The following is a 22617-nucleotide window of genomic DNA, read 5'->3' as shown; positions in this document are numbered from 1 at the left end:
ACAGCCACATTACACATGCGACACACACTCTCTCTGCATCAGGGATTTTATAGGGTTTTCATATGCAGATAAAAAATCGATTTCGAACGGAAATCGGTGCGGACCACCTTTCAGCACAAGTGGGATATGTATTTATTGTACTTTATAATGTACAAATGGCTTAATAATGCAAAACAGTGCTATGTACCCGGCCTATAAGAGCACAGCAATTGGTTTGTGTGACTCTGCCCTTTGACGGTGTACGGGGATGCGAAAGATTCTCTTTCCATTGGCACGTTTACGAGCTACGGCTGCTTTTAATACCAGCGTGTTCCAGTGGTTCTATGTCATATAGAGCGGGGAAAAAACAAACAGACAAGCAAAGCACGCTGTTGTCCTCGATTTAAAATTGAAAAAGCCACTTTGTTGTTGCCACTGTTTGCGAATTTCCAGCAAGTCACGAACTGTCCTTCAACTGTGACTTTTCCCCTTAAGGCTCGCGCACAGGCTATCTTCAGTAGGCAGCGGCGTTTGAGGTACGCTAGCAACCGCGAGAAGGTGGGGAGGTAAAATGGGAAAAGCTTCTTCTCCGCCGGAAAGCGGAAAATTGCCAACGCGGGCTTATCGATATTAACAAGCACCGGAATGGACGATATTAGCCAATTGCATGTAAGGACGAAAATGGCGCTGCTCGGCGTTCGGTCTTGCCATTACTAACACACCAGCTGATTATGTTGCACACAAAGGAAGAAAAGGAAACAAACCAACCCAGGAAAACGTAGCAGACACGAGACGACGACGGGGGTTTTCCGTCGCTCGTGTGTCGCAAATGCGGTGATGGTGCATATGATGATAACGAACACACAAACGGAATAATATGGATGGAGTACCGGATGACAATGACGAGTGTGTTCTGCTACTCGGGGTGAGCAAACTATTTTTAGGGTTTGACCCCGGACTCGGCATGTAGCGGCTGCAGGGATCGATCGATGTGCAACGATGATTTTCGCTCGGTTTCGCAAATCTCCGTCACTCAAAAATTGGACATTTAAAATATCGTCTGTAAGTGAATTTAACTTCTGTGTGCGGCTAAGACAAATGCTATTGCATTATGTTTAACTAAACCACTTGCAAAAATATCATCCGTTGCTGAGGTTGAATTACGCTGTTTGTTGCTAACCACCATCAAATACGCGTGCGAAATGCAACACGGTGCTGCAATATATAGCACGGCATTCAAGTTAATCGCTAGTGTATCTTCCTTTAAGAGCCATTCTTATCATTTCGCTCGTGAGGTATCACCTAGCGCTCAAGTGAGGTTGCCAAGATTAGATATGGCACAACGGTGTTCAAACAGCATCCTGTAGTGCCGGACACATTTGGGCAATGGAAAACTCGCATCTAGCAACCCAGAATGAAATGAAATCTTCCACACATTCCTGGTGTAATGTTGCTTTATCTACTAATACTCTAGCAATCATTGGAATATCCCGCAATGGTGCAATGAAATCGCGACCGAAGATATAAATTTTCCGGCCAACTTTACTCTAGAGACTCTCCTGATTGCGGTCCTATGAATCCTTTTGTTTTTCCTTTGAATGAATTGCTCGGCAGGGAATTGAGATGACACACCAGTATGATACCTCCATAGAAGTAGTGAGAATGAAAATTTCTAAATAGCCAATAATGAATGAGGATGGAAAATACGTACTACAATGGTTTAGAACAGATTGAGCGAATATTTTCATTTGAAACAAAGAACGCGATCCATAAAATGTACTACTTACTACAGATAGAGTGAGCGAATGGGGGAACACAGAATGATAGGACAGTATAGAGGTTAGGAAGTGTTGAAAGAAAAGAAAAAAAACGTCAACAGGACGCACGTTTCTATACTTACATATTAATTTGCTCCAGCAACTTGCCAGCTGTTGATTCGTTGTACTTCTGGGCGTACGGCGTAAACTTCACCTCATCCTTTCCATCCGTGGAGTAAACACCCAAAACTAGACCCTGCTGCAAAAGTGCATTAGAAACGCCAGCGTTCACCGTACATTCGTCCGAACCGGTTGCGTGACCGTGGCAACGGGCGCACAAAAATCCAGCAGGTGACGTACGTTCCGAAGCATTCCGAAATGCCGATACACCGCGTTGGAAAGGTAGAGGGTTGCGTGGTAAAGAGTTCGCACAAATACGGTGCGTAACGTCCCGTAACACCGGAAAGTGTGAATGGAGAGTGGAAAGGTTAGAAACCAACGCGATCGCAACTGCAGGTCTGCAGATTGCTTGACTATTTTAACGCACGATACGTACTTTCCTCGACATTGATGCGTAGCTGCGACTAAACCGTACCGAGCAGATGCTGCCTCGAACTAAAAATGCCATTTAACAAAATTTTAGATAACAGCACAACAGACTCATCCAATGGTTATTCTTCTTCTTCTTCTAAGCGAATAGGTTATATATCGCTACGGATACCGCTATGCCAATCTCACTTTTAAGTTCGTATATTCGTCTTTCTGCTCAAATACACACTGCAACAGACTGTATTTTGAATCCTGGAATTACAAGAGCTTTGCTCAATTTCGGCGTTTCAAACGTTTTTCCTTAACTACTACACGTTTTACAAGTTATTGCAACCTACCTGAACTTTCCCACGAAAGGGATGGCGTAATCGGAATCACGATGACAAAATAGGTGGTCTCTTTTTCCCAACGTGATAGTAGCACAGGTTGTCTCGTGTGCGATGAAATTGACAATTGGTGTAATGAAAAATGACATCTTTGCTTGACAGCACGGTTGCACCAAAGGCATGGATTAGGATTCGTGACTTCATTCCGATGCACCACTTTGGTTGCTTCGGATTATGCTAAATAATTTATGCTTAATATTTGCAGCAAAATGAATCACCAGTTGACTCAACATGAATTTGCCGAAGAATATTTAAACTCGGTGAACTTTAACATGTTCCCATCTGTGCTCTATCAACTTTGGGTACAACGGTCAGGTATTCAAAATTATTCGATTTGATTCGTGTTGATCAAATTGCAATTTCTCTAAAAAATATAGTTATGAATTAAGTTTTTCTTTCCCCACATTCCTAGAATGAGAGTTACTTTTACAAGCAAGACGTTCCGTCCATGTGGATGGTTTGGCGAAAATTCTTTGAAACATGGCTAGAATATTTTTATTTTCATTTTACTGGTTTTTGGCACGTGACGAATTGTTAATGATATCCTTTTCTCTCTTTGTAATATGGCTCCTACATTCAAATTGCTTAGCTTCGCCCAATTCACTACCTTCTCATCAATCACATCCCGCTCCACCGCTGCTATCGAATGAAGATATTTATGATACATATCGTCTTTAACCACTAGTAAACTTCGTGGTTCTAGCAAAATGCTTGCCGTATGACGGCGAACTATCGAGCCGCTACTATCGGAAACAATGTCATCGATTTGCTCGTAATACTCTAGCACCGTATGTGATCCACACGAAATAGTGGTGATTGTAGGATAAAACAGGGGCCCATCCAGATGGGGCATTATACCCTGTCCCGGAAGATATTCGTTGATCAGGACGTGATTAGCTTTGATGCCTTCTTCGTACACATTCAGCTGGTTGATTCGATCGACGTAATGGTTCAACCAGGCCGGAATATCTTCGGCTATCATGCCCTTCGGATGAGGCACCCCACCGTAATTTATCAACCTGCGATTGGAAAGCTGTGTCCACCGGGGTTTTGGCGTTTTATCAATCGCTTGCATAATTGAACATTCTTCCTCCTTCGTAATGAATTCAGGTACATAGTAGATACTCGGAGGGCACTACAATGAGATGAAAGTATAAACACTACATAGAATCTCGTGGGAGTTCCTCAACCAAATTCAACTTACATTCTGCACAACAAAGTTCTCCCAATCCATAGTGCTGGAATAGTTTAACTTATCGATAATTTTTTGTTGAGATAGTCAGGTTTTTCGTCCTTAAACACTTAAAACTTGTTGTTGATCTTTTGGTGCTGCAGAGAATGATTCTTTTTGTGCAAATTCAAAACAATGCACTGTCATTAATTTTTTTCAAATTACCACTGTTGCTCAAAAAGCCAATATTTTATCAATTTCATACACAGTGGGCACTCTTGCGGAAAACCACAACCAATTTGCTCATTTTAAATATGTTTCCTAATTTTCTCAATGTTGTAATATCAGCTCAAACTTACTAAAAACACTCAGAAACCGATTTTCAGGAAGGTGATTATTTTTACATGATAAATAAGCATATTTTCACCAAAATCCATTTCAAGAATTGTCATCGTAAGCATAGCACTATTGATGAAAGCGAACCATTGTTAAAAAACGGCGTAGTGCGAGTCGCTTCAGTTGCGAGCGATCAATACAAAAATGAGCCGAAATCAGCAGCCCAACTTTCCGGTCATTTACGAACTGCTGAAACAGCTCTGCCAGAATCTTGCTGGAGACCGATCGAGTAAGTTATTTGCTGTCTTTCCCAAGCAAACAGCGATGGTTCTTCACGCTGCATCAAAATATCAACTCGTCCGCAGAGCGTCTTGTTGGCAGATGCTTTGTTTTGTTTCCGTATCATTTGCCGATGCTAATTGTGTTTTCCATCATGTTGTTGATTCCACAGACGATGTGCTGAAAGAAGTGACCCGGCTCATTGCGAACAAACCGAATTCTATCGCATACCATGGCACCACGTCGGTAGCAGCAAACGAATCAACGATAGTGGCTCGTATCAACCGACTGCTTGCCTCTAGAAGCCAAGCCAGCGTGAACGTCTTCAATGGTTTTTACGAGGAGCTGGTAGCAATGGTAAGGACCATTTGTTGCATGGCGGAAAAGCTTTATCGTTTATACATGTCAATGCTTTTAGACCGAGAGCAAACAACGGACTCCCATTTTGGAATTCCTTTTCCATCTGGCCGATTCGGACAAGAGTGCAAGTGCAAGCGGACTGCAGGTGGATCTGCGAAACGACGTAGGTTTTGCAGGCACACTGGATAGTGTGTTTTCGAAGCTTAGCGTAGACTCTGGTATTAGCGGAAGCCAACGGTTGGTAAAATCAAGGTCGGGTGGTACCGTTTCCGGTTCGACTGGCAGTCTCTGTGACACTAAAGCGCTGGTGGCGGATGATGCGCAACTACAGATTGCCGATCGGAACGAGCTGGAGGATCTGCTGATTCAGGACGTCATATATGCGTGCACAGGCATCGAGGGAAAGTATCTCCGGAAGAACTTCGTTACAGGCGAATTTAAGCTGGACCACATTCATGGCCGTAATTTGAACGCTTGTGATGCAGGCATGCTGTTACGTTTGGCCGAGGTCGGCTATTTCTACAACAAAGTGTGCAGGTTCACTAACCCCAAAAGTGATTCCTATTTGATGGGCAACTTCGGACAAGGATACATAACTGCGCTGCAAAAAGAGCTAACCAACTATTATGGATTGATTGCGAATCTTCAGGAGAATTTGGACCGTCAGCGACAGGCGGGGGATAGTGCCGAACGTATGACATTAATTCGTACGATGGTGTGGCTTGTAGAACCGATGGAACGTTTGCAGTGGCTAGCAGTTATCTCAGAAGCATGCCGGGAGGTTAAAGGAGGCGCTCTCGCATCGGCTATTCACAAATTTATCTGGCACGGTGATCCAATGGTACGAACCATCTCGCGGGAACTGTTACAATCCGCATGCATACCGTTGCAACAGATGCTTACGCAGTGGCTTACGGACGGTAAGATCGTTGATCCGCATTGCGAGTTCTTCATCGAAGAGCTGACGGACGTTGGGTACAATCGGTTGTGGCACGATGAGTTCCGCCTGCGATCCTCAATGGTACCTTCGTTTATTCCGGATTCGTTGGCGAAGCAAATTTTGGTCATAGGGAAAAGCATAAATTTCCTGCGCGAAATATGCAAAGATCGGACCACGGTACCGGAACGAACAGATCTAAAGAAATGTCTAGACGAGCATCTGGATTATTTGTACAGTCCGCACAATAATACGGAACTGCACGTGCTCATCGACAGTGTGTATCTGAAGACCTCCAAACGTGTGCTTGACATTGTGCTCGGACCACATCAGTTGTTCACCCATTTGAAGGCAATGCGTGACTATCTGCTATTAGGGCAGGGTAACTTTGCTGATGTGTTGATGGAAAATTTAAAAGAAGAGTTGGATCGTCCGGCCAAGGACATCTACCAACAGGAGCTGTTCTCGATTGTAGCAGCCGCCGTACGCAAATCTGCCGACGAGCAAGAGGAACCCACTGTGCTGAACTATTTAGACGTTCACTTTCTCAGCCCTTGTGAAGGTGACACCGGTTGGGACGTATTCTGCCTAACGTACAAAGTGCAAGGACCGTTGGTAACAATTTTCCAGCCAGTGCAGTGCACCTATCGGGCGCTGTTCAAGCAGCTGTGGAACATGAAGCGTTTCGAGTTCATTCTGTACGGCATCTGGCGCAACCATATGTTAAGCACGCGATGCTACAAGCCTATAGCAAACGATATCAGCGTGATAAAGCAACATCTCCAAACGTATTGCTCGAAGATGATCAACATTATCTCGCAGATGCAGTACTACATACTGTACGAGGTAATTGAATGTTCCTGGGAACAGTTTAGCGCGCGGGTTAAACAGGTCAAGGCGCTTGACGATGTGCTGGAGGCGCACGATAAATTTCTGGAACGTATTCGCACCGGTATCTTCCTGGACCAGTCGACCCATTTGTTCAGCAGCTGCTTGGAGCAAATATTCACCTCTGTGCGCAAGCTGGACGAATGGCAGATGAATTTTTACAAGCTGTGCAATCGGGAAATGGACGCAAGGAAAGCGTTCGAGGATTACATCAAATCGAGCGAAGCGAAGGGAACTTACGGCGTGAATGCCGAGCGAGCGCTTGAGCGCGACGAAGAGTTGCAGGACTTCGAGGCGAAGCTGCTGCAGTGTCAGAAAGTGCTCAATGCAATTGGGGTGGAGTATGAAAACTCAGTGGGCCATTTCCTGTATCAGCTCGCTACATCGCCGATGGAATCGTTACCGCAGTTGTGTATGCGGCTGGATTATAACGAGTATTACAAGCATCGCGACGAACGGTTAAGCGTTCCGCTCACGTTTCAGCATATGCGCAAGAGCATGGCAAATAACTTTGGCCGCAAATGATCCAGCGAGGAAATGTGCCAGGAATGTTCACGGAAGGCAATCCCATCCAGAGCTGAACAGCTGGTCCATTCCGAGCTGCAGGTTGTGAAACCGAATCGAAAGCAGGCAATGGATTTTCTTATCCATAATCGTTCAACATGGTTAACGAACTATAATTGCTGCGACGTTATGTAGGTTTTGTGTTTGTGAGCAACGGTACTTCTATTAGTTTTGTGTAAAAATGCAATGCTGCTGTGCCAATCAGTTTGTTTCTCGCCTGTTTGTCGTTAAAAGATTAAACCATAATAAATGAAGGAGTTTTGGTGAATTTTATATACATGCATTGGTTGCAAAAAGAAAAAAATATCACTACAAATGCAAATAAAAAATTCAAAATTTCCATAACGCAATTTTATGTACCTTCTGCGCTGGGAAGCTCTATACATCTTGGAATGTGATAACCAGCTGTCACAGTGACAGCAACGAAAGGTGTGAAATATCGCAAAAAAGAGCAAAACACGATTACGTGAATAGAGTGAGTAGCAAATGTGTTTAGGAAGAATTTTACAAGAAATATTCCAATTTTAGCTTTTGTTTTCATCGTCCTTCTCCGTAACAGACGGTCCGTGTTTCACCGACGTAAAGATGGCAGCGTCATCTCAGGCGAGCCGTGGTCTTACGGCCCTTTTCAAACGCGGGTGGAACGAAATCCCAGAAGTGGTCGGTTCGTCAGTGATAGCACTAATTGGAATCGGTCTGAGCGTGGTCGGATTGACCAACTACTATCGCAAAGACGCCGATAACCGCCGTTACAAGCTCACGTACGTTGTGATGCGTCCGGACGATCCCCGAGCGGCGCGCATTCGCCAGGATTAGCGTACGCCATACTTTGCTGTTCGGTTAGATCTAAATAAACTGTGTCTACTCATGTAAAAGCTCTGTACATTTATTGTATTATGCGGGGAGAAAATGACTAGCTGCCTATGCGGTACTCATTGCATGCGCGCTTTTCGAACAGCTTCAATTTTATCCAGCAGTATTTGTTTTCCTTCCAAGTCTTCCTTGTTCAAGCGGTTACGTTCCTCCTCCAGTCCGGTCATAAACTTATCCCTGGTGATAGGCGAAGTGCAGCCTTCTATTATAAAGTGTTGTGATCTAGATGAACGCAGTGAAGCTTACCGGTTATAGAATGCAACTCCAAACCCGACTAATATGCTCCCAAACACGATGGGAAAACGGAGTGTGGTTCCAGCCGGATAGGACATTTTTATTTATGCTAAATGCAACACAACCAGTACGAAAACAATTGCTTTTGACAGCAGGCGCACAGAAGACTCGAATGCAACCGCCAGAAAAATGCGCTGACATGATGCATTTTATATCTTGATAATGCGATTTGCGGGAGATTTGAATTTTTATTCGGAATTTTCTGAAAAGCAGAACATGCCGTTAGAATTTTTAATGCAAATTTTGATGGTAAAAATATGACACATTGTAACAATTTAAGATTATGTTCTGATTTTATTCTGATAATTAATGTTCTGAATGATTTTTGGTAAAAACGTAATTTTATTATTTCGAGTACGAAAACGAATGTAAAATGCACCCATAATAAATTTTAAAAGAACTTAAAATAGAATGTTTGCCACAATCCCAGAACGATGAGATGAGTACTAGGCGCCTAGCATAAGGGTTAACGACGGATCGGTTTGTGGTAAATAGTCAACCGGGATGGCCGGGATACTGTCTCACAGTGCATGTGTAGCCACGGGCATAGAAAAAAGTTTACAACATCACGGGAATAGACAGAATAATAAAAAAAATCTACATTGAATTAAAATTTCTATCACGAGTTCAATGCATGCAGTGTAGTGCGTGGTGCGACTAGTTACAGTAAGGGCGTACACAAGTCTGCTGGGTCTGCTTCCAGGTGAATGTGAAGCAAAGTGTTGTGCTGTCTCGGTGCTAGGTGCAAGAATCTAGCCGACTGCCGTTCCTCCTGTTCGGTAGCATATTCCTTCATATTTCGTTTGCACCAGCAATGCTGCACGTCCTATCGCAGTAGGCCAGCGTGCCGTATTATCTCATCCCCGCGGTAACCCGCAAACGCGCGTTTGCCGATAGTTTCAGCCGGAAGAATGTTCCACGGTGCCCCGAGATGGCAATCGGGCGGAGCGATTGGTTGTGTGTGAGTGCCAAACCGCGTACGGTTGGTAGTGAAAAGTGAGCAATCTGTTACGATTAGCGCATCCCATGTCGGGACACCAGGTGCCCTAGCGGAGACAGTGTGAGGTCTTGTGGTGGTCCGTCGGAGAGTCATCCGGAACGAAAGGAGAGGCAGAGTGGCAAGTGAATTCCGGGGGTGGTATTGTGATAGGTGTGCGGTTGGTAAGGTGTTTCCGGAGTAGGTGGCCTGTGCGACAGTGCGCCCAGTGGGAGAAAGCGTGGGAGAAAAATAAACAAAAATGATGGCCAATTTGACAGATGGTGATCAAAGTTTTTGCAGTGTGACAGTTCCGCAGCAGCAACAGCATCAACTAGCCAGCAGTGGAGTGGGCGGAGGCGGTGCCAGTGGGAATGTGGCGCATACCGGCAACGCCTTGCACGTAGGCGTCGCCGGTGGCGGTGGTGAAGATGGCGAGAGCGGCTTGGGCAGTACGGTTACCGTCGGCACGGCATCGTCCGCTGCGATGATGGGATCGATGACGCCGACGCCGACCGCATCCACGACGACACTGTCGGCAACGCCAACCGTTGGAACGTGGACGGAATTTTGCGAGCGTCACGCACGGGCGGCCGCAGCGGACTTTGCCCGAGCGTGCGTAAATTACGTCACCAACAATCTGCCGGAAGTGGCCCGCCATACGATCTCCCATCGGGATTTTATGCGCCGGTTTGTCCACTGCTTCGAGTCTCGCTTCGAGGACGAGTTTCAGCGCCGACGAGCGCAACCTAAGGTAGGGCCCGTTTTTTTTTTTTGTTATATTTCCATCGTGTGCTTGCTTGTTTTTTAGGTTTTTTGCTGGCCACATCCAAACACCAGCATTACCTGACAAACAATTAGCGAAAAATTGGAAGATAAATTGAACCACATCTAGCGGTTTTTGTCGCGTTCGAAGTGGGTTGTGTGACAGTGTGGGACACAACATGCTACGAGAGACGAATTGGAATGGGAGGAACAGGACATACTGTCCATCCGTATATCGTCGCAGCGTGAAATGCCCGCTGGAGCCGTAATTAATCCTACTGCAGGATCTCGCTAGACAACAACAAGAAACAATTATCGCTCAATAACCATGTGCGGTTGTCGGAATGCGTCACCGAGAATGGGTTTACGATAGTGTCGTGAAGTACGCTGAAATATTTAAATAACTTTTAAAAGTTGCACACATTTAAATACAGCGCGCATTCTACGAAAGCTTCAAAACAAATCACCCTGCACCACTGCTCTCGAACAGCAACGTCATTGATCAGACGAACTGTGTAATCAAAGCAGGCAGCTGACGCATACATTTGCAACCTGACCTGAGGCGATGTCAGCAGCATCCAATGAACCTACCCGGTCGAATGTTTTTTTTTTCTTTTTCATAGTAGCCCGAGTTCATTCATAACATTTTCGTACCTAATCTTTCCCTTCTTCTCTCGCTATCGCTTTGTAACCTAGCCTTGCATTAGCTTCTTCGCCCATTTCCCTGGAATCGCTTACCAACCCAACGTTCTTCCATGCCGCCCTTGGCTGCCTACTGTTCACAGCACGGCCTTTCATTTGCGTAAGGATTTTAGTTACCACCCCCATCCTGACTGCTACCCCTCGGGGCGCACCACTTTCATTGTTATGAATGACGGGGTGTGTACTGGTGGGTGGTTTCATTTCCAGAACCTACATCCCCCGTTCCGAAAAGCTTTCTCGTACGCATCCTACGCAAATTTGTGCACACAATAAAATTTTCCCTCATGCGCGCTTTGAAACCGGAGGAGAAAAAACACAGGTGACCGCGTAAATGGATAACAAATATTTTTCTTATCAAATCGTAACAAAGGGAGCAAAGTCGAAGGGGGTGTGGGTAGATTCCTATAGGAGAGTATGACCATTGCTTTGTTATGCTTATCGTGCATGTGTGCAAATACCTAGTGCAGTCCAAATCGGGAGCTTTGGAGGCGGTTTTGTTGGATAATAAAATGCGAGTGCACAAAAGGTGACCTCATTGGACAATTATTAGACAAAATTTAGTTGCCGGTACATGCAACAATTACTACCGTTCTGTGGGCCACACCCTTAGTGTTTTCGTCCCTAATACTGCAAGATCGACTCGTTCAGTTCGTAGAAACGATAGTTGAAAATTACCCGAGAACGTTCCGGAACATGAAATCCAACCACTGTTCGAATCTTCACCCGGTGGCAGATCCTGAAATAAGAATGGCCTGAAGATCAGCTGAAGATACCTTCCATCTTTTCATTGACTTTCAGGTTCTTGGGAAAACTGGACAAATTTACCATGGGGTCGGGAAGCGTCTTCTATAATACAATTCAAATCCTGGTATATTCTGATGACACAGACATCATTGGTTTATGGCGGATGATTACCAGAGGATAGAGCCGATGGCGGAAAACTTCGAACGAGAGATTACCGAAGCAATAATTAAAATAGTAGTAGACACAGCTGATCAATCACGACATACGCCTACAAAAACATTGGAGTTGAGCTAGGCCACCGGGGTCATTCTGCAATGTGAGCTAACTTTTCCACTTGAAACCACCTGTCGAGCTGATAGAACTCTATCATATATAGGGACTATATAGACCCTATGTTTTAGGGTCTATTTGGAATCCGACCTATGTTTTGAAAAGCCTTGTTATAATACTTTCAATGACGATTTTATTGTATAGCTATGTATTAATGCGAACGAGCAATTGGAAAACACCTAGATTGCCCGGATGTTGCTCTCATTGGCCAGTTATTGAATATACACAAGGCTTACTCACTCCGGAACAGTTGGTTCGATGGCGAGTGAAGGAAGCAAAGGGCAAGAATGGAACCAGTCAGTTCCAAAGGTGTTTATTTTGGACTCCTTATCATCCGGAGCGCATTTATTTCGAAGAATGCAACCATAACCGGGTTAAGGGTGGGTGAGTCGGATGAAGGTATGTGTGTACCTTTCTTACCGAGTTTCAATAAAATAAGAAATTAAATTTTACATATTTCATTGCGGCTCGAAGCGATATTGATTTCGTATTCTGTGGAACTTTGATGACGGTTGCTAAATAGTAAATGCGTTGTATTCTCCTGGTTAATGTTGATATTATTGTAAGAATGTGATTAATATATTTGCATAGTGAGCTATTATATTTTTGTAATCGTTAGTAAGCTGTTGGTTGTTAGTCACTTCACTGCGAGTACAATCGTTTATGACTAAAATGTTGATTTTTATGTGCAAACAAGCTAATCGTTGACGGGTTAGTTTGTATTTTCCCATATAATATGTGGCAATTTTAATAATTATCTGTTTATTCAATGATTCCCGATTGTAGTTTCGCAATTTTAAGTAATTAAGATGAATAAAACTCGCAAAACGCGTATTTGAAAGTTTCGTCCACTAGCGCCATCTGTTGGCCGGTATTAACGCTTTTTATTGTTAAACGATTTTAAGGGGTTTCGGTTTAATTGAGTTTCCGACAAGTTGCTTTTGTTATTTAACGGTACAGTTATGAAGGTTTCTTTACCACTGAAACTTGACCAAGTATAGGAATGTCTAGTATTTCAGTACAAACAACCGTTCGTTCGCACAAATATTGGCCACGAACGAAGCAAGAAATGTGTTCATTAGAATACACCACTCATACCGTAATGTGTGGCAGGAATTATTCAATCCGGATTTGCCAATATTGCCAAGCGGACCAACCTTTGTATCGACCAGGCGAGACCAGCCATTCGCGTGCGTGGACCTCCCCATATAAGCCGCGAATGCGTGTCGGTATGCAACCGGAGTGCCCCACCTGTCGTTTGTCTGCAGTCGCTTCGGCCCGTTCGTGTGCCGCCTGTTTGCTTGTTTGTTTGTTTGTCTTTTTCTTTCTTGGTTTGCCATTGGCCTTGGCGGGTTTTACGTATGCATGGTTTCGCGCAACAAACCCTTGTTGTGTTTAATGCCGCCAACACAACCGGGCCGGTGGAGGGGGGAGGTGTACCATAGGTGCCCGACCGAATGGAACCGTATTCATTCATAAATTTCAAATCGCCACCACCGAACACGGACACGCTTGTTGTGGCCTCCCAGTGTCTCCTCTTCGTTTCCGCCCCCTCCCGTCACCTTTGCATCAATGAATGGGAGTTGTTGTGGTGGTTTGATTTGGTGTGGTTCGCTTTCCTTGTACCGCGGATTGTGTTTGTCCAGTGTGTAGTCCGTGTATGTTGTTGCGTGTTGGTTTGTGGTTTTTGATGGACCGTAGCACCTTCGTTCCCAACCTGTGGGTAATCCCTGGCAGAGGGAGTAGCAATCTCTTTCGGGGGCACTCGAACTCTGTGTGGGCCTTTGGGAGATTAGTAGCCCGGGCGACACACCGTTGGTGGTAATGAACTTCGAGTGTGTGTTTACACAATATTAATCTTCCCCCTATCGTTCAAGTCGATTGTTGTCAATGTTAGCGGAATGTTATCATCGCTCGGACACACAATCGAAATCCGATCTCATCGCAAAGCGGGTGAGATGATCGTCCGCCACATGATCACCGGGCACTGTGTTGGTGTGTGCGAGGATATTTATTTTGCATTTGCTTTCTTTTTTTCCCCCCATATGATAACGAAACAGATGAGGTGATCACACGTTGCAGAGGATTTTGTGGGATTCTTTGGTTTGTTTTTTTGTTCATCCGAAAAAAGGTTCATTGGACAAAGGTGTGTTTTCATCAGAATCCGACGTTTTAGAAAGTCGCAGAATTACAAAACACCTAACGTGGTGAATAAGGCAATAAGTGCCACACACATGGACGTTTAGAAGAGAACACGAACTGGGCTAACCTCTAACATTTCTGCTCGTTTGTCTGAAAGTGGTATAGACATTGACAGGGTGTTTCGTTAAAGGTGACAAGTTAGTACCTTGTACTAACTACCTTGAAGTTAGTCTGTGAAATATTTTGAAATATTGATTCCTTGGCCAATTGAAATTGATTGCGAAGCTCTCCTAACATCCGTTATGTCAGAGCAGGTTTGTAAATGAGTGAGTTGAATAAGCTCAAGCTAAATGGCCAACGACTGCACAGAAAACTTCACACGGGGCGCCTCAAGCAGAGCTGGTGTATCAATTACATGTCTTGATCAAACCAGCCATATTGAGAGTTGCTGTGGAGTGCCAGTGGGAAAGCATCTTGGGACTTAACCAAGTCATGCGCCATGTTCTCCAGAAGAAGAGTTTTATAGGTCCTTGAGATGTCTCAGCTAGCATGTGGTTTCCACGATTAATAAGGTGTTGAATGAGTGTGACCTGAAGCTGAAGGACTTGGCCCGAACGGGGATCTCGAAAGTCTCTTACCGAGATCATTACTGCCTCACGGATCCTCGAAATTACAGGAGAAAACGTGACGTCACCCACTATTCCCAAGCTTAATGCGATATGATCGACCAGAAAGAGAGGTTGTCCTAGTTCAGGTCCTTGAAGATCTTGACATAGAAGCTTTTTAGAATTATTGAATATGATCTTAGGAGTTCGATTGTTCGATGAACCTGGGACCCAGTGTCCAGGCTTTGTTTGCAGCGCAAATCCTTATTGGTATATTATTGGTTTTATAATATTTACATTCCATTAATGTTAAGAGCTGTTACGTAAAGAACAAGTTTAAAAATATGGCATGCTTAAGAAACGAACGATCATACAACGATAACACACTTCAGAACTCCCATGGGTTCTACGATTCAAGTTTCAGTAGGCAAACCCGATTGCTCGTTAACAATCGTTTGGCGGAATTGGCAAGGATTGGCCTTGAACTAACAAATCTCAATTATGTTTCGAACTCATCAAAAATCCTTCGAAAACTGTTGTATGGTGGGTGAAAGAAACAAGAAGTCCAAAACATGCCCCCTGCCACTGTTGCTGTTTTGCTGGTTTAATATGCCACCGTTGGCCATGAGTAGTGATAGGTTGGGACGTTGCGCCACCGTGCAATAGATGAAATAAATTGAAGCTGATGATTTTATTGGTTTGCTTGTGTTGCCGATGGTGCGCGCGTTGCACGTTTCGGTTACGTTATCGGAGTACCGCCGGTGGGATATCGTGTGGCGATCGTACATGCGCTCATGTGCCGTTTGTATCATAAGGACAACACCATCAGCACTGCAGAAGAACGAAGGAATAATGTAGTACAGTGTAAAATACCGCACACAAAACTGATCAATGACCACAGTAATGCATTCCGAAATGGAAACCATGCTTTTCCATATCAATAACCTATCATCTCTCTTTCCCATTGCGCCCAACAGACTGGAAATGGATCCGCTACGGTGCCGGAGGAAAGCGATTATTCCGAGGATACAGATTCGCCAAAAACCAACCACAAACCGTTCTTCCGACGACTATCGTTCAAAGGGCTCCGTAAGGGCAAGGTAATTCATGTAAGTAACACCCGGCCCAGTTTGTTTGTCCAATTCCATTTGCCGTCGCGACTAAGATGTATGCTTTGTTTTAGGCATTTTTCCACAAGCAACACTCGGACGAGGTGGAACTATCCGAGCGGCGCGCCAGTAAAACTAAACTCGCAAAAATAGTGGTCGAATGTCGGAAGGAGGGCACCGTCAACTACCTTTCGCCGGAAAACCTCGACCAGCCCGGTTCCCAGAAGTGGGAAAAGTGTAAGCTGGTGCTAGTGAAGACGGTCTCAGGATATATGCTGGAATTCTACTCACCACCAAAGTCACAGAAGGTACGGTGTAGAGCGTTTGGTTTGGTTTGCCCGCAAATTAACCTAAGCGGTGTAATAGAGTGTAAACTCTACTACGTGCCTCGATCGGACGGCATCCATGTAATGTTTTTTCCTCCCCTTCTCATCATCCTTTTAGCCTCGGAGTGGCGTGTTTTGCTTTCTCATAACGGAAGCTCGTGAAACGACGGCACTGGAAATGCCGGATCACGAGAATACGTTCGTGCTAAAGGCAGGCAATAATATGGAGTACGTCATAGAGGCCCGCGACACGGACGACATGCGCAGCTGGCTTGCCACGATACGCTACTGTATGCGTAGTACGCAAACGACCTCCGAACCATCCGATTCGGTTGCCACGGATTTGATCACCACCCTCAGTACCTCGATGTCGCACGGTGGGGGAGGAGCGGGCGGTATACCATCAACGCTGGTAGCATCCAGTGGGCTCGCCACGGACGTAAATAACCTAAGCCTCAATCAATCGCTAACCGGCACAACCGGTGGAACCGGCACGTCCACCATTGGTGCGGTATCGAACGCGCTCGGTGGCACGGCGATACCTGCTGGTACCGGTACGGCCGCCAATGCGAACGCAACCACCACCGTTACGACTGCCAGTGCACCGGAATTGCCTCCCCGTCGGCCGGACGACCGGATATCGTCGTCGAGCAATTTCGAGTTGACGGAAAATGATCTGGATTTGTCGCACGAGCACGACACCGACCTGACGGCATTAATGCGCGAGTACCCGTGGTTTCATGGCACGTTGCCACGGTTCGAAGCCGCCCAGCTGGTACTGCGCGAGGGCATCTCTAGTCACGGCGTGTTCCTGGTACGGCAAAGCGAAACGCGCAAGGGCGAGTTTGTGCTCACGTTCAACTTCCAGGGCAAGGCGAAGCATCTGCGCATGACGCTGAACGATCTCGGCCAGTGCCGGGTGCAGCATCTATGGTTTCCCTCGATCACCGAGATGCTCGAACATTTCCGGCAGCATCCGATACCGCTGGAATCGGGTGGTACAGCCGATGTTACGCTAACTGGGTACGTGCTTACCCCACAGCACCAGCACGTGTTAACGCAACAGCAGGCCCAGCAGCAGCAGCATCAACATCAGCAGTCGGTGTCCGGCTTGCAGGCGGGTCAGCAAACGGCAACCAGTAACAATTACTCCACCACCCTAATCGGTAGCAGCAGTATGAGCAGTAGCAATGCGACCGGTGGCGGTGCTGGTGCTACCACCGCCGTGTCCAACTCCTCCCAAAATACACCCAACGCGACCGGAACGACGGGAGCGCCCAGTGGCGGTGGTACGGCAGCTGGCAGCAATCCTCAAACCAGCCCAAGACATGTGAGATATTAAATTTATACGAAAACCCTGCCAGAATGCGGAACAGGGACAACTACTAAAATAGGCAGATACCGGCGGAAACAGAGTGTCGATCGAAAGAATAAAACACACAGCAAACAGAAGAGGGAAAAGAAGAAGAAGCAAAAGAAGCAAAATAGACACACAAACACACACACATTCACAATGAAAACACATCCCAGATAGACTTGAACGAATGCATACACACGAGAAACAGCAGAAATACTTTACTAAGAACAGTGAGGCGAAACTGAAGAACTGAAGCCAAAATCCAACAAAACATAAACAAAACGAAAAAACAAATGCTAGAAGAAAAGAAAAAAAAACAACAACAACAGTGTCACTCTATTTCGAAACCTCTATTTGGTTTTTGTTTTGTGCTGCCGTCCTTTACCTTCTTCTCATTAGTGTTTGTATGTTTCAATGTGTTCTTTCTTAGCGCTCTATTGTTTTTGTGTTGTTTAGTTTTCTTACATTTTCCAAATTACGCGAATGTAATGTTCTGCCCGCGCGCTGATTTTTAAACCTTCATTTAACCATCATCTTCATTGGCCATAGACACACTACACGATGACATCAGTGGCCAAATCAACCAAGAAGCGTTTAATTTTTCCTCTTCTCTTTCTCTCTCTCACTCTCGATATGTATAAGTTCGTTAAACACATCAGCTGTTGTTTGGTCTATGTTTAAATGTCTTTCTGTTTCTGTTGTTCGAATCTTGTTGTAGTTTGTCAAACGTTTCTCATCAACCTCGTTGCTGTCGTTTTGCCCGTTGACTTTCGTTTCTCGTGTTCGATTCGCCATCTTCCGTTCATTTTGCATCGCTGTGTTTCTGTGCTTGATTTTGTCTCCGGGATTTTGGCTATACGACCGTCCCGGAAATTGTTTCAATATCCGACATATCGCTGTAAACATTCGTTAATGGGAAGGAAAAGACAATTGTGTTTAATTGTACTTCAATCACTTCCAGTTGAATCGTTGTTTATACTTTCTGTGTGTGATGTTGTTATGTTCTTTTATTATCGTAATAATAGTTCGAATTTATACTGATTTAATTTGGATACGTATGCGTCACATCATTGTTCACTCACGCGTAGTTTTTTAGTCAATTCATTCTATAATCGTGTAGCATTTGCAATATTTTTTTATTTTAAAAATAAAACGCATGAACGTACCTTATTGATGAATGCGGCTTTCTAACGGCCACACACGTGACATACACACGCACAGATACGAACGTGTAGAAATTGTTACTCCGTTCCGGATTCACATATGCCGGCACGCCGATCGCGCGATCATATCTGATCATGTATTTTTCTCTCTTTCTCTCTCTTTTTGTCTTTTCCAAATGATGTTTTGTATGTGTGTGGTTCAATTCTGCAAAAAAAAACCCCGAATTTAACGGATATCCGTTCGTAACGAAAGCCAACGCAAGCGATCACGCTGAATGGAAGTGTGCGTATCAAAACATGTGACCTGGAACTGTCGCTCCAAACGGTCCCGGTTGAGCAGATGAGTTCGCATCTTCACCATTCCCATCATCAGCAACAGCAGCAGCACATTCATCTACATGCGTCACATCAGCAGCAACAGCCAGGAACAAGTGGTCTAAATCAGGGATCTGCATCCGGTTCCGGACAAACCGGCACGGCGGAAGAAGTGCAACGGGCGGTGGATAATCAGTACAGCTACGTTTGAACGTAATATGTCCACGTACAGTTTTAAGGCTGTAGTGTGAACTATCCCTTCGTTGTGCAAATTGTAATCTTTTAAGTTAATCCTTTCTTTAAACGTTACGCTACGCTACTCAAGTTACTTGTGCGTATCGATTCTCGTTTAACTACAGCCTTAAAATGTACGTGGCCTTGCGGTGCATTCTTATTCGTGCTATACGGCTACCACACTTCGCATCGTTTGGAATTGAAAAAAAGCGCGCTTGTTAATGGGGTATCTCGTCTGGTACAGCCGGCTCTCTACGATACTAAGTTCATTTACCATACTACATATTTTAAACGATCATTGTTTGTAACCCATTGCTATTAATGTTGCTTTTGGTGACCAACTGTTTCAGTTTCGTTAGTGCAATAACATTAATAAAATTACATCGCCATGCAGGAACACACACACGCCGCCTGTGAATGTTTCCTATTACCGAGTGCCGGTTATTTATTTGCAAACGATAGCTTTATGCGTCCATTGTTCGCATTGACCGCCTGCCAACAGGTGCAGGTCAAACTTTTCCTATTCATCAGGTCGGTGTACACGATCCCGTTTAGGTGATCCAGTTCATGCTGGGCTATGCGAGCATTCCAACCTTTCAGCTGCAGTTCCAGCGGGTCCCCGTTGGCATCGAAACCATTTATCATCACCTCGCGATACCGTGCCACATCAGCCCGATAGCCGCGGACACTTTCGCACGCTTCCGTGTGTGTTACCTTCTCGTAGTTGACCACCTTTAGTTCGGGGTTCAAGAAAACCTAAAATAAACACAAGTAACCTTTTAAGTGATATGATGGGTTAAATAAAGCATAAGTACAAGCGAAGAAACTACCGTCAGTGGTAAGGGTTCCATTTCGCGCAGTTTATAGTCCGCCTTGGTGTACTGGTCCCGCAGATCGTCCTTAAATTCCATCACGAATGCTCTTAAAGGAAGCCCAAGCTGTGGTGCCGCCAGGCCTACACACTTGTAGGATCGCATCACTTTAACAAGATGCTTGACTAGATACCGTACTTCGGGTGATTTGAGCTCTTTGGCAGGAATCTGGTTCGCCGGGACACGCAGGACGGGATCGCCCAATTGCACGATATGATCGTACGGTGGTTCATTGCCTTTCGGTTGCCACAGACTTTGGTACCACTTGGCGAACGATTTGTTCACCCGGCTGCTGGTGCAGAATGTTCGAATACATGCTTTTATTTGCACGGAAGTCATTTTACACCGCCTTACTCGAATATCACACAGCACAATGCTCAACCGGCGACGGCGAGGAAACGTTTGTTTATGTAATGCTGACAGCAGCTGTCACAATCAGCTGTTCGCTCTACGCAGTCGGCAGGTTTGTTGATATCCCACCAACACAACACACACACGCAGGGGAAGTGTGTGAAACTCACATTTTTCCTTCCTCTATTGCATTATTTGCAGTGGAGTTATAAAACGATGAATTCCATGTTAGAAAATTTAGCGATAAAGTTGTAAGATGAAACTTAAAGACGACTACGGCAAACCGATGAGCAGTACGTACTGAAGCGCAAAGCCAAACTACATTGGAAAAAATCATGGGAAGTAGAGTTAAATACATCTCCTGAACATTCTGAAACTGTCACTAACTACGTACGAATAGATATTGCAGCGAAGATATAGCATATGTCCTCCGTGTGTTTTGATTTGATATTTAATTGATATTAAAGAGTTTTCTGGAAAGCCATCAGAAATTCGGATCTTCCTTTTTCCCTTGGCAGAGTAAAGGAAGACGAGCGGATCATAATCAGAGAGAGGGCACATGGCTCTCTCTAATAACCCACAGCTCATCACTTGGCTTTTTTAGTAGAACCGTCAGCTTACGGCCTACTGATGTTGTGCAACTTGACCACGGCGCTCCGGCCCCCTTTTGTCTATCCAGCACGCGTGCTGCGCTAGCGATGTGTACACCAACCTTCTACACCATCTCAAGCACGTGGTTGCGTCGAAACAGCCAAACGTCAATTGGAGGCGTTCCAATGTAAACAAACTACGAACGGTTCGCCTGTTCGTTGAATACAGCCTACGCCAATTTCCGGGAACGTTTAAGCCGTGATATGAAGTGTGTTCTTTAGAATTCGGTTCTGTTATCAATTGGAAGAACACTTTCACAGTACATCAAAAGGAATGATTCATCCAGTATTGGGGGTTTTGTTGAACGAATGTTGATTCTTTCACGCACTAGTGCTGTGATGAAAGTTGTAGTCGAATTATTTTACAACATAACCAGATTTCCTGCAATTCCGAAATATTACATCGAGTGGACAACCTTCATTCATCAAAATCGACGAATAAGCTGCAAGAAACTTGTTTATAATTCGATTTTAAGCGATTGTTAAGACACCCAATTGAACCGTTTGCCGTTGTTAATATTGCCACCGTTCATTGTCCCTAGCACGTGTAAACAGAACAGTACAAATGTAAACGCACCACGACTGATGTAAGGTTCTGTGACTATTCAAAAAGACCGTTTTTTCGTTGTTCGACTCTTCTGCATGTCGCGTGGTACTTTTTTAACTGAATATTGATTTCTTCCCGTGATATTGCGATCCGCGAGTACACGATGCGTTCTGATTCAGTATATTTATTGTTTGTCTCAGAATTTTTACACATCTTACGATCAGAGTTTTTCAATTAATTAACAGACAGTTACACATACCCATGCTTCCCAGGAAGGCTTCCATCGATGTCAATTGAGTATCAACGTGTCGGGATGATGCGTTCCATGGAGTTCTCCATTCACTGGGCTAACGCAATACAATATCTTTTTCCTGCATGTTTCCAAACACCACCGCAAATACACCCATATTCAATACGTTGTGAGAACATCAACTTTCGATTTTCGCTCTTGGTTTGCACCTGTTTCTTTGCATGTTTCGGTGATAATATGCGTGTGTCTCATCCGTTATGCAGAACAGCGGCGTTTTTTTGTTTTTAATAATATTCATCACTAGCTTCGGTAATTATCATATATTTTTGTTAATCGGCTTCAGTTCCCTCCGTATGCTGCATCGACGGAACATATTGAAACATGTAAACATTTACTTAGAACTTTTTTTGTTTGTGAAATATTTGTATCGCATTTTTCGTGTTTGTGTTTGGTATGTTTGTTTGTTGTTGTTGTTGGTTGTAATAGGTTGTTGGAGTCACACATTTAAATATATGAGATTAAATTTTCGCCCTAACACATCATGTTTTGTTCTAATTCACCGCCAACCGCAAAACCGTGCCTGGGCTAGTGTGTAGGTTTTACGATAAAACGGCCCTGATGTTCACTGGTAATTACACAAAGTTGCCAGCTGATACATGCGCGCGTTCGTTTCGTTCCGCTAGCAGCAACTGGTTTTGGTTCACATTTAGTTGAATTTTCATATTTATTTTTATTGTCAGCACTTCTCAGCAAGTGTGTAGTTTGTGTGTTTGTAAATGTGAGTCTGCGGTCTTTCGGTAGCCACT

General features: G+C 44.6%; 5 protein-coding genes across 5 annotated transcripts; 3 read left to right on the top strand and 2 right to left on the bottom strand.

Moving 5' to 3' along the window:
- Positions 1-3155: 3155 nt before the first annotated feature.
- Positions 3156-3905, bottom strand: LOC128719073 (alpha-ketoglutarate-dependent dioxygenase alkB homolog 6). The gene is made up of 2 exons (XM_053812694.1): positions 3876-3905; positions 3156-3806 (listed from the first exon to the last, which is right to left on the bottom strand). The coding sequence occupies exons 1-2, from the start codon at positions 3903-3905 to the stop codon at positions 3156-3158; spliced, it is 681 nt and encodes a 226-aa protein (XP_053668669.1).
- A 477-nt stretch (positions 3906-4382) lies between these two features.
- Positions 4383-7167, top strand: LOC128719070 (gamma-tubulin complex component 3). Its single transcript, XM_053812690.1, has 3 exons — positions 4383-4467; positions 4630-4814; positions 4876-7167. Exons 1-3 carry the CDS (start codon positions 4383-4385, stop codon positions 7165-7167), a joined length of 2562 nt encoding a protein of 853 aa, XP_053668665.1.
- Positions 7168-7779: 612 nt separating this feature from the next.
- LOC128719074 (uncharacterized) lies at positions 7780-8022 on the top strand. The gene has a single exon (XM_053812695.1). The coding sequence runs from the start codon at positions 7792-7794 to the stop codon at positions 8020-8022; it is 231 nt and encodes a 76-aa protein (XP_053668670.1). The 5' UTR covers positions 7780-7791.
- A 1589-nt stretch (positions 8023-9611) lies between these two features.
- On the top strand, positions 9612-19118 carry LOC128719072 (SH2B adapter protein 2). The gene is made up of 5 exons (XM_053812693.1): positions 9612-10103; positions 15615-15746; positions 15821-16054; positions 16191-17402; positions 18846-19118. Exons 1-5 carry the CDS (start codon positions 9612-9614, stop codon positions 19116-19118), a joined length of 2343 nt encoding a protein of 780 aa, XP_053668668.1.
- Positions 19119-19582: 464 nt separating this feature from the next.
- On the bottom strand, positions 19583-20352 carry LOC128707450 (peptide deformylase, mitochondrial-like). The gene is made up of 2 exons (XM_053802402.1): positions 19972-20352; positions 19583-19897 (listed from the first exon to the last, which is right to left on the bottom strand). Exons 1-2 carry the CDS (start codon positions 20350-20352, stop codon positions 19583-19585), a joined length of 696 nt encoding a protein of 231 aa, XP_053658377.1.
- Positions 20353-22617: the final 2265 nt, after the last annotated feature.

Source organism: Anopheles marshallii, chromosome 2 (genome assembly GCF_943734725.1).
Source record: "Anopheles marshallii chromosome 2, idAnoMarsDA_429_01, whole genome shotgun sequence".
Classification (NCBI taxonomy): domain Eukaryota; kingdom Metazoa; phylum Arthropoda; class Insecta; order Diptera; family Culicidae; genus Anopheles; species Anopheles marshallii.
Note: the sequence above shows the minus strand (reverse complement) of the source record. Positions and strands in the feature narration are given on the sequence as shown.

Excerpts from the sequence above, each read along its gene's own strand:
- LOC128719073 (XM_053812694.1), bottom strand. The coding sequence starts at position 3,905 with ATGGATTGGGAGAACTTTGTTGTGCAGAAT. Across the intron at positions 3,807-3,875 it reads AGAACTTTGTTGTGCAGAAT|TGCCCTCCGAGTATCTACTA; the intron begins GTAAGTTGAATT and ends ATCTCATTGTAG.
- LOC128719070 (XM_053812690.1), top strand. The coding sequence starts at position 4,383 with ATGAGCCGAAATCAGCAGCCCAACTTTCCGGTCATTTACGAACTGCTG. Across the intron at positions 4,468-4,629 it reads TCTTGCTGGAGACCGATCGA|ACGATGTGCTGAAAGAAGTG; the intron begins GTAAGTTATTTG and ends TTGATTCCACAG. Across the intron at positions 4,815-4,875 it reads ACGAGGAGCTGGTAGCAATG|ACCGAGAGCAAACAACGGAC; the intron begins GTAAGGACCATT and ends CAATGCTTTTAG.
- LOC128719074 (XM_053812695.1), top strand. The coding sequence starts at position 7,792 with ATGGCAGCGTCATCTCAGGCGAGCCGTGGTCTTACGGCCCTTTTCAAA.
- LOC128719072 (XM_053812693.1), top strand. The coding sequence starts at position 9,612 with ATGATGGCCAATTTGACAGATGGTGATCAAAGTTTTTGCAGTGTGACA. Across the intron at positions 15,747-15,820 it reads GTAAGGGCAAGGTAATTCAT|GCATTTTTCCACAAGCAACA; the intron begins GTAAGTAACACC and ends GCTTTGTTTTAG. Across the intron at positions 16,055-16,190 it reads CACCACCAAAGTCACAGAAG|CCTCGGAGTGGCGTGTTTTG; the intron begins GTACGGTGTAGA and ends TCATCCTTTTAG.
- LOC128707450 (XM_053802402.1), bottom strand. The coding sequence starts at position 20,352 with ATGACTTCCGTGCAAATAAAAGCATGTATTCGAACATTCTGCACCAGC. Across the intron at positions 19,898-19,971 it reads TGGAACCCTTACCACTGACG|GTTTTCTTGAACCCCGAACT; the intron begins GTAGTTTCTTCG and ends TGTTTATTTTAG.